Source organism: Ochlerotatus camptorhynchus, unplaced genomic scaffold (genome assembly GCF_037179485.1).
Source record: "Ochlerotatus camptorhynchus isolate MF236.1 unplaced genomic scaffold, CSIRO-AGI_Acam_v1.1 ptg000035l, whole genome shotgun sequence".
Lineage (NCBI taxonomy): Eukaryota > Metazoa > Arthropoda > Insecta > Diptera > Culicidae > Ochlerotatus > Ochlerotatus camptorhynchus.
In genome coordinates, this window is record NW_027040526.1 from 1,892,302 (window position 1) to 1,905,816 (window position 13,515).

The 13,515-nt window shown below is 43.4% G+C and overlaps 2 protein-coding genes across 4 annotated transcripts in view; one reads left to right on the top strand and one right to left on the bottom strand.

Annotated features, from left to right (window-relative positions):
• Nucleotides 1–11,536, top strand: part of ACC (acetyl-CoA carboxylase) — a 63,142-nt gene extending 51,606 nt beyond the window's left edge. For all 3 annotated transcript variants that reach the window (XM_065231855.1, XM_065231863.1, XM_065231872.1), the window contains 8 exons: nucleotides 3,564–6,766; nucleotides 6,826–7,094; nucleotides 7,166–7,328; nucleotides 7,389–9,508; nucleotides 9,571–9,845; nucleotides 9,915–10,256; nucleotides 10,323–10,457; nucleotides 10,529–11,536. In XM_065231855.1, the coding sequence (XP_065087927.1) occupies nucleotides 3,564–6,766; nucleotides 6,826–7,094; nucleotides 7,166–7,328; nucleotides 7,389–9,508; nucleotides 9,571–9,845; nucleotides 9,915–10,256; nucleotides 10,323–10,457; nucleotides 10,529–10,660 (6,639 nt within the window). In that variant the 3' untranslated portion in view covers nucleotides 10,661–11,536. The remainder of the gene's footprint in view (nucleotides 1–3,563; nucleotides 6,767–6,825; nucleotides 7,095–7,165; nucleotides 7,329–7,388; nucleotides 9,509–9,570; nucleotides 9,846–9,914; nucleotides 10,257–10,322; nucleotides 10,458–10,528) is intronic.
• The window catches only part of Cdc6 (Cell division cycle 6), a 324,753-nt gene that overhangs the window by 307,818 nt on the left and 3,420 nt on the right, over nucleotides 1–13,515 (bottom strand). The window lies entirely within an intron of this gene.

Below are 13,515 nucleotides of genomic sequence, written 5' to 3' on the forward strand. Positions count from 1 at the left end.
GGTTGTTCAATGCTTGATGTTGCATTTGTGCAAGTAGAGCAAAAGTTACTCAAATAAAAGGGTATTTCGATGATGATTATAAATTCAGCTCCCACTGGGTGTCACATTCCTGAGTTGGACCGAGAAAAAATTCAGTTCCGTAGAGACGCTAGACGTTGTTAGTTGTTGCAAAATTAAACTGCTTATGGAAATGTGCGACTCTTAATAGATGTTATACCTAATTGCGTCTGACAAAACTTAACCTTCAATAAGATTCTGCGTCTGCTCGATCCAGCTGTGTCAAAAAAAAAAATCAATCCCTTGAGCGCATTGGAGCGCTTTTAAGTAAATGCAAGAATGATTAAGCGTTAAGCTGGCCTTAGACAAGGCAAGTCATTGATCAACTCAGTTGAGTTCAATAGGTTTGAAACCTTGAGCATGGTTAATTTTTTTTTCAATTCAAGTCAGTTAAATGGCATTGTTTACACGTTCAAGTTGAATTCAACTGAGTTGATCAATTGACTTGCCTTGTCTAAACCCAGTTTTAAGAGAAGATAATGATTTTTCTTTCTGAATACTTCTAGTTCTTGTTCCTTATTGTGTTCTTAACAGCTTGACTAGCTCAGAGAACTAACTAAATGAGAATTTAGGATAATTGTCTTGCTTGGGAGGTTTTTTTTTATAGCTTGGAGTAGCATTTTTATGATTGAATAATGATTCAAAGATACGTAGATAAGCATTGCTTTGACAGCATAGAGTGGCTGTATTAAGTATTCTAGGTCTTCATTAAAAACCTGATTAGCTCGTAAAATTAGCTTCACAGTAAAGTTTTAGTATGGTAATGTTGCTGCTATTGCAATTTAGATGGGATTAACTTAAAGAATTTTGGAGATGAAAGCGTCATTTTTACTATTTCCCACCGCCCGTAAATTAGCTTTTGATTAAGCATATTATCCGGTATAATTTTCTTACGGAGCTGGGTCTCAAAATGTGCTCAAGGCAAAACAAATATAACAAGTGTTTAATATGTGAAATGCAGAGTGACCAGTGAACCGGGAAAACCGGAAAAAAAAGCTGGAATTTGAAGTCACCGGGAAAATCCCACGAATTTAGGTGACAAATCTGGAAAAATATATCTCGTTCTCTCTTCGAAAACAATAAGATTTCAAGACCCTTGGACTGGTCTAGATTTTCAGGATAACTACAGTCACTTTGTATAACTATTAAGAGAATTTTAGATTTTTTTCCAAAACAAATTTGAGCAGATTTTAAAATGAATTCTAGAGATAACACCAAGGTATTTCAGAGAATATTTTCTAGGGAGCTTTAGGAAAACCTCTAGTAGAGTTTTTACTAGATCTCCCAAGAGTGAAGAGGATTCCACGATTCTTGAAAAATACCAAGGAACGCGTACAATTCCAAAATAATTATTCCAAGCGCGTATAATTCCAAGCGCATTTCGAAAGGAATTTCTATAGAATGTTAATGAGAATCCTATGCAATTTTCAGAAGAATTTAGAGGAGAACTCCAATGTAATTCTGAGCAAAATTTGAAGACAATTCTCGGCGGAAGAATTTCCCCTGCCAGATGGTGTTGGAAGGGAAGGGGATAACAAGTTTTGATCACAAAAGCTAATAGGCTTTTTTCAATTGTTGGTCTGAGGTGAATTCTACGGAGAATTGCATGCAAATATCAAAAAATTGAAGTTCCAGTGAATTCTTAGAAAGAGTTTAAAATTCGAAAAAAGAATGAACAGAGAATTTCTGTACTATTTAAAAAAAAAATCAAGGTATTTCCAGAGAGAATTTCAAATTTATTTTAGAAGAATTCTGGAAAGATTTCTGTGAAAGGAAATTAATCTAAAGGAAAGGCTTGGGAACAATCAAATAAAGTAAAGTTTTGAGCGAAATTTTCTTACACAAATTGTGAAGCTTTCGAACCCGTCGCAGATCCAAATTCAAGATCCAGCAAAGGGCTGCTGCCTTAGAAACTATCCATTTAACCTTAGGCTTATTTGCATTAAGTTTTGTGTTTAATTAAAATACCTAAACCGCGATAATTTCCAAAATTCCGGCAGTAAAATGGGAAAATTGCTAATCGAGATTTGCTGGTCACCATGAACTTGAAGGAGATTTGGGTGAATGTATGCCCCTAGGGTAGAACGCGGATCCTTCCCGTTTTTTGGCAACACCAGATTTCTGTCTTTTTTGCATTCTATAAAATGTATGGAACGCTTTATTTAATTTGAAATTCTACTGGACCACTCTTCATGGGTTAGAGGTCCGTGTGGTATTTCATGAAAAAAGTAGAAGGGTCTGTGCCTAGGGGCACAAACGGAAGCGTGACGTAGGGCCGCTAGTGGACGGAACAGATGTGTTGATCATTTAGTTCTCAACTCTTTTCATTTTTGAATTGGTGGCCCCAAAGAGGGCCGGTTGTTTTTCAAATGGCGGCCACACCAGTGCAAGTCGGTGCCGACCGGATGACGGCGGCCTAGTCATACTACCTGTTGCGGGAAGCCTTTTCTCCGGTCGATGTGGGTGCTTTCATCGTCGTCTTCGTATTGGTGCGATGCGTGCTGTTCCACTCATACGTCGTGTCCGACGCTTATCCGTCTGTTGCTCGAAAGCAAATGACGAAGAAAACGATTTGGCAAACGATTTTATTATCGCTGCTTTTCTCCTCCCTTCCTTTCATTCGTAAAATGGTGAGCGGTCCACCGAGCATTGAGCTCGCTCATGTGAGCATGCACAATGTGTCGTGTTTTCGATTTGCGTTCTATCGTTGCGTCCGTGTTTGGGATTTTTCGTTACATGTCTGATTTTTTTTTAATGTGACTCCCAGTATAGAAATTAAAGACGTAGTCCTACGTCAAAACGTCCCTAAAGAACTAATACATTCTGAGGAAAGTTATAGCTGAGGGGTTGTGTAGCCAAAACCGGGTAGGCACCGCACCTGGAATTTTTTTGAAAATTACTGAAAAATCAGGGAATATCAGGGAATTTTGTTTTCTTCGTTGAGTCGACACCCTGCTATCATCGTAAGCACAATGCATCTATATGCGCAAGGAATTGTCTAGCCCGAACGATTTCCTCGATCAGACCCAGGATAGAATCCGCCGCCTCCAGTTTGGTAAGATCGTGTCTTAACTAACTATAGGCTATCAAATGGAAAGTTCGTGGTTCAACCATCAAAAATTCTCGAATTCAAGGACAAGTTGAGATGACGTCATGGGCAAATCAAATACTATTTAAATGATATTCATTTCATCGCATGATAGGTACTTACGATCGCTCGGCGGATAATATTAAATAAGCGTTTGCGTATTCAACGACTTCTTACAATCCCAGATACCTACGTATTCAGTTTTTACTCTTTCGCTATATTATGCTAAATCATCAAACCTAAGCAAATAACACTTTTTGTTCTGCCACTTTGCGCTAATGACTGGGCAAATATAATCATCAAACCTCCCATCTACAGTCGCCAGCCATCATACAAATAATAACGTCAAGTACTGCAAAACTATAGTCACAGCTTCTCACTACTGTTTCCCCATCTTTCCCGTTTTTTTTCCCCGCAGGTGCTGATTGCCAACAATGGCATCGCGGCGGTCAAATGTATGCGCTCGATTCGACGCTGGGCGTACGAGATGTTCAAGAACGAACGGGCGGTGCGCTTTGTCGTCATGGTTACCCCGGAGGATCTCAAAGCCAATGCCGAGTACACCAAGATGGCCGACCACTACGTCCCGGTTCCGGGTGGATCGAACAACAACAACTACGCCAACGTGGAGCTGATTGTGGACATTGCCCTCAGAACGCAGGTTCAAGCGGTTTGGGCTGGTTGGGGTCATGCTTCCGAGAATCCAAAGCTGCCCGAACTGCTGCACAAAAAGGGATTGGTGTTTTTGGGACCGCCGGAGCGCGCCATGTGGGCACTGGGCGATAAGGTTGCCTCTTCGATCGTTGCACAAACGGCTGACATTCCAACACTGCCCTGGTCCGGGTCAGAACTGAAGGCACAATACAGTGGGAAAAAAATCAAAATTTCCAGTGATTTGTTTGCTCGAGGCTGTGTGACTACATCGGAGCAGGGCTTGATAGCAGCCGGCAAGATCGGATTTCCAGTGATGATCAAAGCGTCCGAGGGTGGTGGCGGTAAGGGCATTCGTCGAGTCGATCAGCCGGACGAGTTTCCGGCTCTGTTCCGACAGGTGCAGGCTGAAGTTCCCGGATCGCCTATCTTTGTGATGAAACTAGCTCGCGGTGCGAGACATTTGGAGGTGCAACTACTGGCTGATCAGTACGGGAATGCAATTAGCTTGTTCGGTCGTGATTGTTCGATCCAAAGACGTCATCAGAAGATCATTGAAGAAGCTCCAGCAATCATCGCCGAGCCGGAAGTGTTTGAAGATATGGAAAAGGCCGCTGTCCGGTTAGCAAAGATGGTGGGATACGTGAGTGCAGGTACCGTGGAGTATTTGTACGACGCGGAAGGAAGATACTTTTTCCTGGAGTTGAATCCTCGACTGCAGGTAGAGCATCCTTGTACCGAAATGATAGCCGAGGTAAATCTTCCAGCTTGTCAGCTGCAAATCGGTATGGGAATTCCGTTGTACAGAATCAAAGATATCCGTCTATTGTACGGTGAGCATCCATGGGGTTCATCGGTGATCGATTTCGATAATCCAGTCACGAAACCACGGCCTCGTGGCCATGTGATTGCTGCTCGTATCACATCGGAGAATCCTGACGAAGGTTTCAAGCCAAGCTCCGGAACAGTACAGGAATTGAATTTCCGATCAAGTCAGAATGTGTGGGGTTATTTCAGTGTGGCCGCTTCCGGAGGTCTACACGAGTTTGCTGATTCTCAATTCGGTCACTGCTTTTCGTGGGGTGAAAACCGACAACAGGCACGAGAAAATTTGGTTATCGCGTTGAAGGAACTTTCCATTCGGGGTGATTTCCGAACAACGGTAGAATACTTGGTGACGCTTTTGGAAACGAATAGCTTTTTGGAGAATACTATTGACACGGCATGGTTGGATGCGCTGATTGCAGAACGTGTGCAGTCGGACAAACCGGATATTATCCTGGGAGTGGTGTGTGGTGCTTTGCACATTGCTGATATTAAGATAACGGATGCTTTTACCAGCTTCAAAACGTCGATGGAGAAGGGGCAAATTCAGGCAGCTAACACTCTGACAAATGTAGTAGACGTAGAATTGATCTCCGAAGGCATCCGATACAAGGTACAACCAGCAAAGACCGGTCCCAATACATACTTCCTTGTGATGAATGGATCATTCAAAGAAGTAGAACTTCATCGACTAGCGGATGGTGGAATGTTGATTTCGTTGGATGGTTCGAGTTATACGACTTACATGAAGGAAGAAGTTGATCGATATCGAATTGTGATTGGTAACCAGACGTGTGTGTTTGACAAAGAAAATGATCCTTCTCTGCTGCGATCTCCATCGGCTGGCAAACTGATCAACTTGATTATCGAAGACGGAGCTCATGTCAACAAAGGTCAACCGTATGCAGAAATTGAAGTTATGAAGATGGTCATGACCCTTACTGCTGGAGAAACCGGTACCGTATCGTTTGTACGTCGTCCTGGAGCTGTACTGGATGCAGGTTCCTTAATTGGACACCTAGAACTGGATGATCCGTCATTGGTGACGAAAGCTCAACCTTACAAGAACCCATGGCCTTTGACTGGGGACAGTGGGCAAGTTCCTGAAAAGCTGAACCGCATTCATTTCTCATACAAAACTATTCTAGAGAACACTTTAGCCGGATATTGCCTTCCAGATCCATACAACGCGCCTAGACTTAGAGAAATTATCGAAAAATTCATGCAGAGTTTACGTGATCCGTCTCTGCCTCTGTTGGAGCTTCAAGAGGTGATCGCCTCCATATCCGGGCGGATTCCACTGTCGGTGGAAAAGAAAATCCGTAAATTGATGCAGCTCTACGAGCGCAATATAACCAGCGTGCTAGCCCAGTTCCCATCGCAGCAAATTGCTTCCGTGATCGACATGCACGCAGCCACTCTGCAGAAGCGCACCGATCGTGACGTGTTCTTCCTGACCACGCAAGGAATAGTGCAGTTGGTGCAACGTTATCGCAACGGTATTCGTGGTCGCATGAAGGCTGCCGTCCATGAACTGCTTCGGCAATATTATGCTGTGGAATGTCAATTCCAGCATGGACATTACGACAAATGCGTTGCCACCATCCGTGACAAACATAAGGAAAACATGGATGTGGTCGTTGCAACCATCTTTTCGCATAGCCAGGTGGCGAAGAAAAATCTGCTGGTAACTTTGCTGGTCGATCATTTGTGGGCTAATGAACCTGGTCTAACGGACGAATTGGCTGCTACGCTAAGTGAACTGACTTCGCTGAACCGAGCGGAACACTCCCGTGTGGCACTGAGAGCCCGTCAGGTGCTAATAGCTGCTCATCAGCCAGCCTACGAGCTTCGGCACAATCAGATGGAATCGATTTTCCTATCGGCCGTGGATATGTACGGACATGATTTTCATCCGGAAAATTTGCAACGTCTGATCCTGTCGGAAACGTCTATCTTTGACATTTTACACGACTTCTTCTATCACTCGAACCGTGCCGTATGTAACGCTGCGCTGGAAGTATACGTACGTCGTGCATATACCTCGTACGAGTTGACGTGTCTGCAGCACTTGGAGCTTTCCGGAGAGGTACCGTTGGTACACTTCCAGTTTCTGCTGCCAACGGCGCATCCAAACCGTTACAAGTGGGTTACTTGATTGTAGAATTTATTGTTCAAATATTACAAATTACATCTTGTTCTAGGCTTCTCCCTGATGGAACGGAAACAGACAACATTTCCGACTCATTCATGCGCACTGGTTGCATGGCCGCGTTCGATTCGTTTGACCATTTCACTCAATACTCGGATGAAATTTTGGACCTGCTAGAGGATTTCTCATCGCCTGCGTTTGTCAATCCTAAGGTACTGGAAGCGGTGGAAGCTGGAGATTCGGACCGTCGTATGAGTACGTCAATCAATGTTTCGATTTCCGACCCGGTGGCACGAGCTGTGGAAAGTGATGGAATTGCCGGTATGTTTGCGGATAGTTTTAACCGAATTGGACCAAGGGTTTTTAACCGGGGCTTTATTTTTATATGGTAGCACACCCAGCGGAAGCCATGCACATCCTAAGCATTGCTGTTCGTGACATGGGCGATATGGATGATTTACAGATGGAGCAGGTATTTGGATCGTTCTGCGCTCAACATCGTGAAGAGCTGCTCACCCGCAGAGTTAGGCGGATTACATTTGCCGCACTCAAGAAGTAAGTTTATTAAGTGTTTAGAAGAGATTAATGAGATACTAAACCTAGCTTTTTTTACAGACGTCAATTCCCAAAATTCTTCACCTACCGAGCACGAGACAACTTTGAGGAGGATCGTATCTATCGTCACCTGGAGCCGGCATGTGCCTTCCAGCTGGAGCTGAACCGTATGCGAACGTACGACCTGGAGGCTCTGCCAACTGCCAATCAAAAGATGCACCTATATCTTGGTCGTGCCAAGGTAGCCAAGGGTCAAGAAGTGACAGATTTCCGTTTCTTCATACGTTCCATTATTCGTCACTCGGATTTGATAACCAAAGAGGCTTCATTCGAGTACCTTCAGAACGAAGGTGAACGCGTGCTATTGGAAGCGATGGATGAGCTGGAAGTGGCCTTCTCGCATCCCCACGCCAAACGTACGGATTGTAATCACATTTTCCTAAACTTTGTTCCAACGGTTATAATGGATCCGGCCAAGATCGAGGAGTCCGTGACCAAGATGGTGATGCGGTATGGGCCTCGGTTGTGGAAACTGCGGGTACTGCAAGCTGAGCTGAAGATGGTTATCCGGCAGACGACACAATCGCCAACTACCTCCGTTCGTTTGTGCATAGCAAACGATTCGGGTTACTTTTTAGATATAGCAATGTACACCGAGGTGACCGATCCGGAGACGCATGTGATCAAATTCCAAGCATACGGTAACAGGCAAGGACCCCTGCATGGATTGCCGATTTCTTCGGCCTACATGACCAAAGATTACCTACAACAGAAACGCTTCCAGGCTCAATCCAATGGTACTACCTATGTGTACGATATTCCGGATATGTTCCGCCAAATGACGGAACGATTGTGGAAGGAATTTTCCAAAGCGCGACCAACGGAAGATATTAGGATTCCCGAGAAAATTCTACTCGTGTGCAACGAGTTGGTGCTGAAGGGTGATACGTTGGAGGAGATTCAACGGTTACCGGGAGAGAACAACGTTGGGATGGTGGCATGGAGGATTGTACTGGCTACTCCAGAGTTCCCTGACGGGCGAGAGATTGTAGTCATCGCTAACGACCTAACCTATTTCATCGGATCCTTTGGACCTCAGGAGGATATGCTATTCTGTAAGGCGTCGGAACTGTCTCGGAAGCGCAAGTGCCCTAGGATTTACATTTCGGTTAACAGTGGTGCCCGTATCGGATTGGCCGAGGAAGTGAAATCCTTGTTCAAAGTGGCCTGGGAAGATCCCGACGAGCCGGAGAAGGGATTCAAGTATCTGTACTTGACGACTGAAGACTACAGCAAGATTGCAAATACGAATTCGGTTCGTGCCATTTTGATTGAGGACGAAGGTGAGCCGCGATATAAAATCACTGATATTATTGGCAAAACCGATGGGCTCGGTGTGGAGAATCTGCGTTATGCTGGTATGATTGCCGGTGAAACTTCGCGAGCGTATGAAGATGTGGTAACGATTTCGATGGTGACCTGTAGAACGATCGGTATCGGTTCCTATTTGGTACGTCTTGGTCAACGTGTGATACAAATTGAAAATTCTCACATTATTCTGACTGGCTTCGCCGCGCTGAACAAACTATTGGGTAGAAAAGTGTACGCTTCTAATAACCAGTTGGGTGGTATTCAAATCATGCACAACAACGGTGTCACGCACAAGACCGAGGCAATAGATTTGGACGGTGTCTACACGATATTGTATTGGCTCTCTTACATTCCGGATGTGCGTGGAGGAACGCTGCCAATCGTAACGACCAGTGACTCAATTAACCGACCAATCGATTTCATGCCAACTAAGGCGCCCTATGATCCGCGGTGGATGCTAGCAGGACGTGTCAATCCGTCCAATCCCTCTGAATGGGAAAGCGGTTTCTTTGATCGGGGAAGCTGGTCGGAAGTGATGGAACCATGGGCTCAAACGGTTGTTGTGGGTCGTGCCAAACTTGGTGGCATCCCGGTGGGTGTGATTGCGGTAGAAACTCGAACAGTCGAGCTGACCATTCCGGCTGATCCGGCAAACCTCGACTCGGAAGCCAAAACATTCCAACAAGCCGGTCAGGTATGGTTCCCGGACTCATCCTACAAAACGGCACAAGCAATCAAAGACTTTGGACGAGAGGAACTGCCACTGATTATCCTGGCCAACTGGAGAGGGTTCTCCGGTGGACAGAAAGGTAAAGAGTAATTTAGGTAACTATAAATGGTAGCATCTAACTGATACATTCTGCGTTTCTAGATATGTACGAACAAATCGTTAAATTCGGTGCCTACATCGTTGACGGGCTGAGGGAGTACAAACAACCGGTCATCGTCTATCTGCCACCGAATGCGGAACTTCGTGGAGGAGCCTGGGCTGTGTTGGATCCGACCATCAATCCACGGTACATGGAAACCTATGCCGATCCGGAATCTCGTGCGGGAGTGCTAGAGCCTGAGGGTATTGTCGAAGTCAAATTCAAGGAAAAAGACCTGGTCAAGGCCATTCAGCGGTTAGATCCGGTGACGTTGAATGTATGTCCTACCAACTAATTCGTCCGCGTTCCAGACTAACAGCAGTAAAATTTTCTATTCAATTCACAGCTCATTGAGAAGCAAACAGAAGCAGCTGGCAATAAGGAATTGGTAGCGGATCTAGAAAACCAAATCAATTTGCGAGTCAATTCGCTGCTGCATGTGTACCATACGGTAGCAGTGCACTTCGCCGACCTGCACGATACACCGGAGCGAATGCTGGAGAAGGGATGCATCAGCGAAATCGTACCCTGGCGAAGCTCGCGTAGCTTCCTATACTGGAGGATGCGGCGGTTGCTGCTTGAGGAATACTTCATCCAGCAGATTCTAGACGCCCAGGACAGTCTTTCCGTAGGACAAGCCAAATCGATGCTACGTCGGTGGTTCGTCGAGGATAAGGGTGCCACGGAGGTAATTTCGAAGAAAGTAATTCTAGCACAATAAGAAGTAACTGAATCCATATTTTTTTTTTATTAGGCTTACCTGTGGGAGAATAATGAGCCTCTGGTGGAGTGGTTAGAGAATCAAAAAAAGAGCGATTCGACCGTCTGTCGCAACATCTACGCCGTGAAGAAGGATGCGATAATCTCACAGATTCAAAAAGCCCTCGAAGTAAGTTTCATGATACGAATTGATGCCATCATGGATCACATGCTAATAATTGAATCCTCTATTTTTATCAGGAATGCCCCGAGGTGGCTCTGGATGCAGTAGTCGGGTTGTGCCAAGCCCTTTCTCCAGCCCATCGAGGTGAGGTGGTGAAAACGCTGTCCCAGCTGGAATTCACCGAGAAGGAACACACCAGCATGGGATGACCGCGGACTGGCTACTACAAGTAACGCACCAGCAACAGGAGGACAAGACGAAAGAAGCAGTAGCTTTCTTCCATGTGGAAATCCTGCGCGATACTTTCGTTTTCCATTCTTCCGGAAAACCCATGATGATCATATCTTTATTCCTTTGATTCATCAGCCAATGTACCAATGTAGGTTCACTAAGGTATGCTTCATATAAAGACAAGATTTCCGTTCCATCAACATCTTATTATTGTTATTGGAGGTCGATGGGCCACGACAATTATCGATATAGCTCGTTCATAGCTCATACCAAAAGACGGTAGGAATATGAATTAAAACAAAGCCTGTTTCTTATTAGACTGCACTAGGTAAAGTGCAAACACATAGCTACTAATATAATCGATCCTTGGGCAGAGTCAACATCGACAAGACGAAATGATTCATAATGTTAACATACCTAATTTATTATTAGAAAATCGTCCGTCGAAATCACAAACAAAAATCTATTCGATCACTATTTTGTACGTTATTTTCCTCGTCAGGAAGGATTTTTGTTGCTACGTAGACATTAAAGTTATAATACATCTAAAAAATGAAGATAAACCAAGGATACCGGGTACCATTTTATACATTTGGTGTGAACTCTTTAAAAGGGATAAATTGTATAGATTAGGTTAACGACACGTGGTGAATAAAAGTAAAACATCAACTGTAAACATATTTAATTACGAAAGCAAATTTGATAGCTGCATTTAGCGGATATTATGAAAAACTACATCCAGCCAGATCTAGGAAAAAATGGCAACATCAAACAAATGATATGCATCACCGAATCCTCAACTATTGTACAAACCAATGGAGATATGGAAAATATAAAGGAGAGTAATCTGAAAACGGGTATTGCTGGAAAGAACTACCTCCGGGGGGTGGGTTTGCATGTATAATACTTATTTATTTTCGTCATTTGACAGTTATTGGCGAGAAGTCGTCTCTTCTAGCAAATATTGAAAGTTTCTTATGGAAATTTTCAATGGAGTGAAAGGATTGTACGATGGCCGCCATGTTTCACGGACAGTCTAACGTTTGCTTATGGATTTTACTAGAAATGCTCAGAGGGACCCGAATAACAAAATACCATACCCGAACGATAACCCAAATGATTGAACTATACCAACAATGGTTTGGATGATACCCTGAACACGTCGTTACGTAAAATGACCATACAACATTTATTTGGGGAGAGATGGGCGGAGAAAACTGCAGTCTTAATATAGACTAGTATCTAGGTTGGGCTCTCAATATAATACACAATACTAACAGGCGACTCACTAAGGACACGGGATATATACTACAATAGATCAATTTACTGGTCGCAGTAGCAGGCGACTCGAGCTATGGTGCTCACTAGGTCACTGTAGCTTTTCAACTCGTATTGCAATTACATAATCGATGGGATAGTATTTTTATTTTGGTTTTGCACAAAGGTGATTTTGTGTACAATGATTCTTTGACAGTGTACAAATAGTGTATCATTTTGTAATTTTTTTTATGCATTCCAGTTTTGAGTAGAGTGAAAGAAATAGAACCAAAACATTCTAGTACATTTGGTGAAAATGCTAGTTCAATCCAGTAGTAGCATAGAGGTAACTCTAAGACCAGAAGGTCCCGAAAATACGTGCTCAACTTTTTGGCTCAGCTCTGGTACTATCTTCGGTCCCAAGCTAATCGATGCACCCCTCGAAACATAGGAAAATCCAAGAACCCCTCATTTTATCTGTCAAACTTTCATAGCAAATCAAAACAAACATAGTGTAGTACTAGAATTTCGACTAGAATGGGGTAAGGTATGTCGTTTGCTTGGGACCAATAGGCTAGTCAAGTAGTGAGCCAATTTAAAATCTTTAGTTTCGTATTGATTGTTGGTATAAGGTTGATGTTTTGGCAAAAATGTATAAGTGAAACACATGAAAAAAATAATTGATTTTCGGTTCGTGTAGAGTTACCTCTATGTATCAACTGCGTCCTATCGAAAGATCCTGGGCAATAATTAAACGGCATCTTAAGAAAGAAGGAAGAGAAACAAGCTCTGTTGACTGCTTCAAGAAAATTTGGTCTGCAGCTCAACGAAAAGTTAAGAAGAAAGTTTTGTAGAATCTAATGGGCGGTATCAAGAGTAAAATCCGAGCGTTCTTCAGAAATGTGAAGTTAGCATTCAAATTCACGTGAAATTGGTCATATGTATGTTGATTTTCATTTATATAAAGTAAACTTATGAATTTGTTCGAAAATATCTTTTTTCCTTTGAGAAACAGGGGTCACATTGCGAATCTCGAAACGAAAGACTTTTTGTACGAAGGCTTGTATGAAAAAGTATTTCTTTTCGAGATGCGCAATGTGGCCCCAGGTGTCAACTTTCATGTTACTGTTGCCATTCCTGGGGGCACATTGCGCATCTCGAAACGAAAGACATTTTGTACGAACGAAGAATTGTCATCATTTCTAGACCAACAATTGAAACAGGCGGAACAAACAAACGTAAACAATGGCTTTAAACGCAAATTCCTCGAGAATCAAAGCACATCCAAGCAAGATTGACGCAAGATTGTTAGATAACACCGTCATTGTTAGTTTGCGTGGGAGTGTTTTTATTCTTGAAAATTTTGTGTTTAAAACCATTGTTTACGTATGGTTGTTCCGCCTATTTCAAATTTTGGTCTAGATTTATCCTCTCGGCGTGTACCATGTAGGGTAGCTCATCTCTCGTCGTGATGGTAGGATATAGCAGACAAATTAGAGAGAAAACAAGGAGGTATTAGTATTAGTTATATTTTAACAAAAGAAGAGAAGAAGGAAAGAAGAGCAAAAAAATAAAA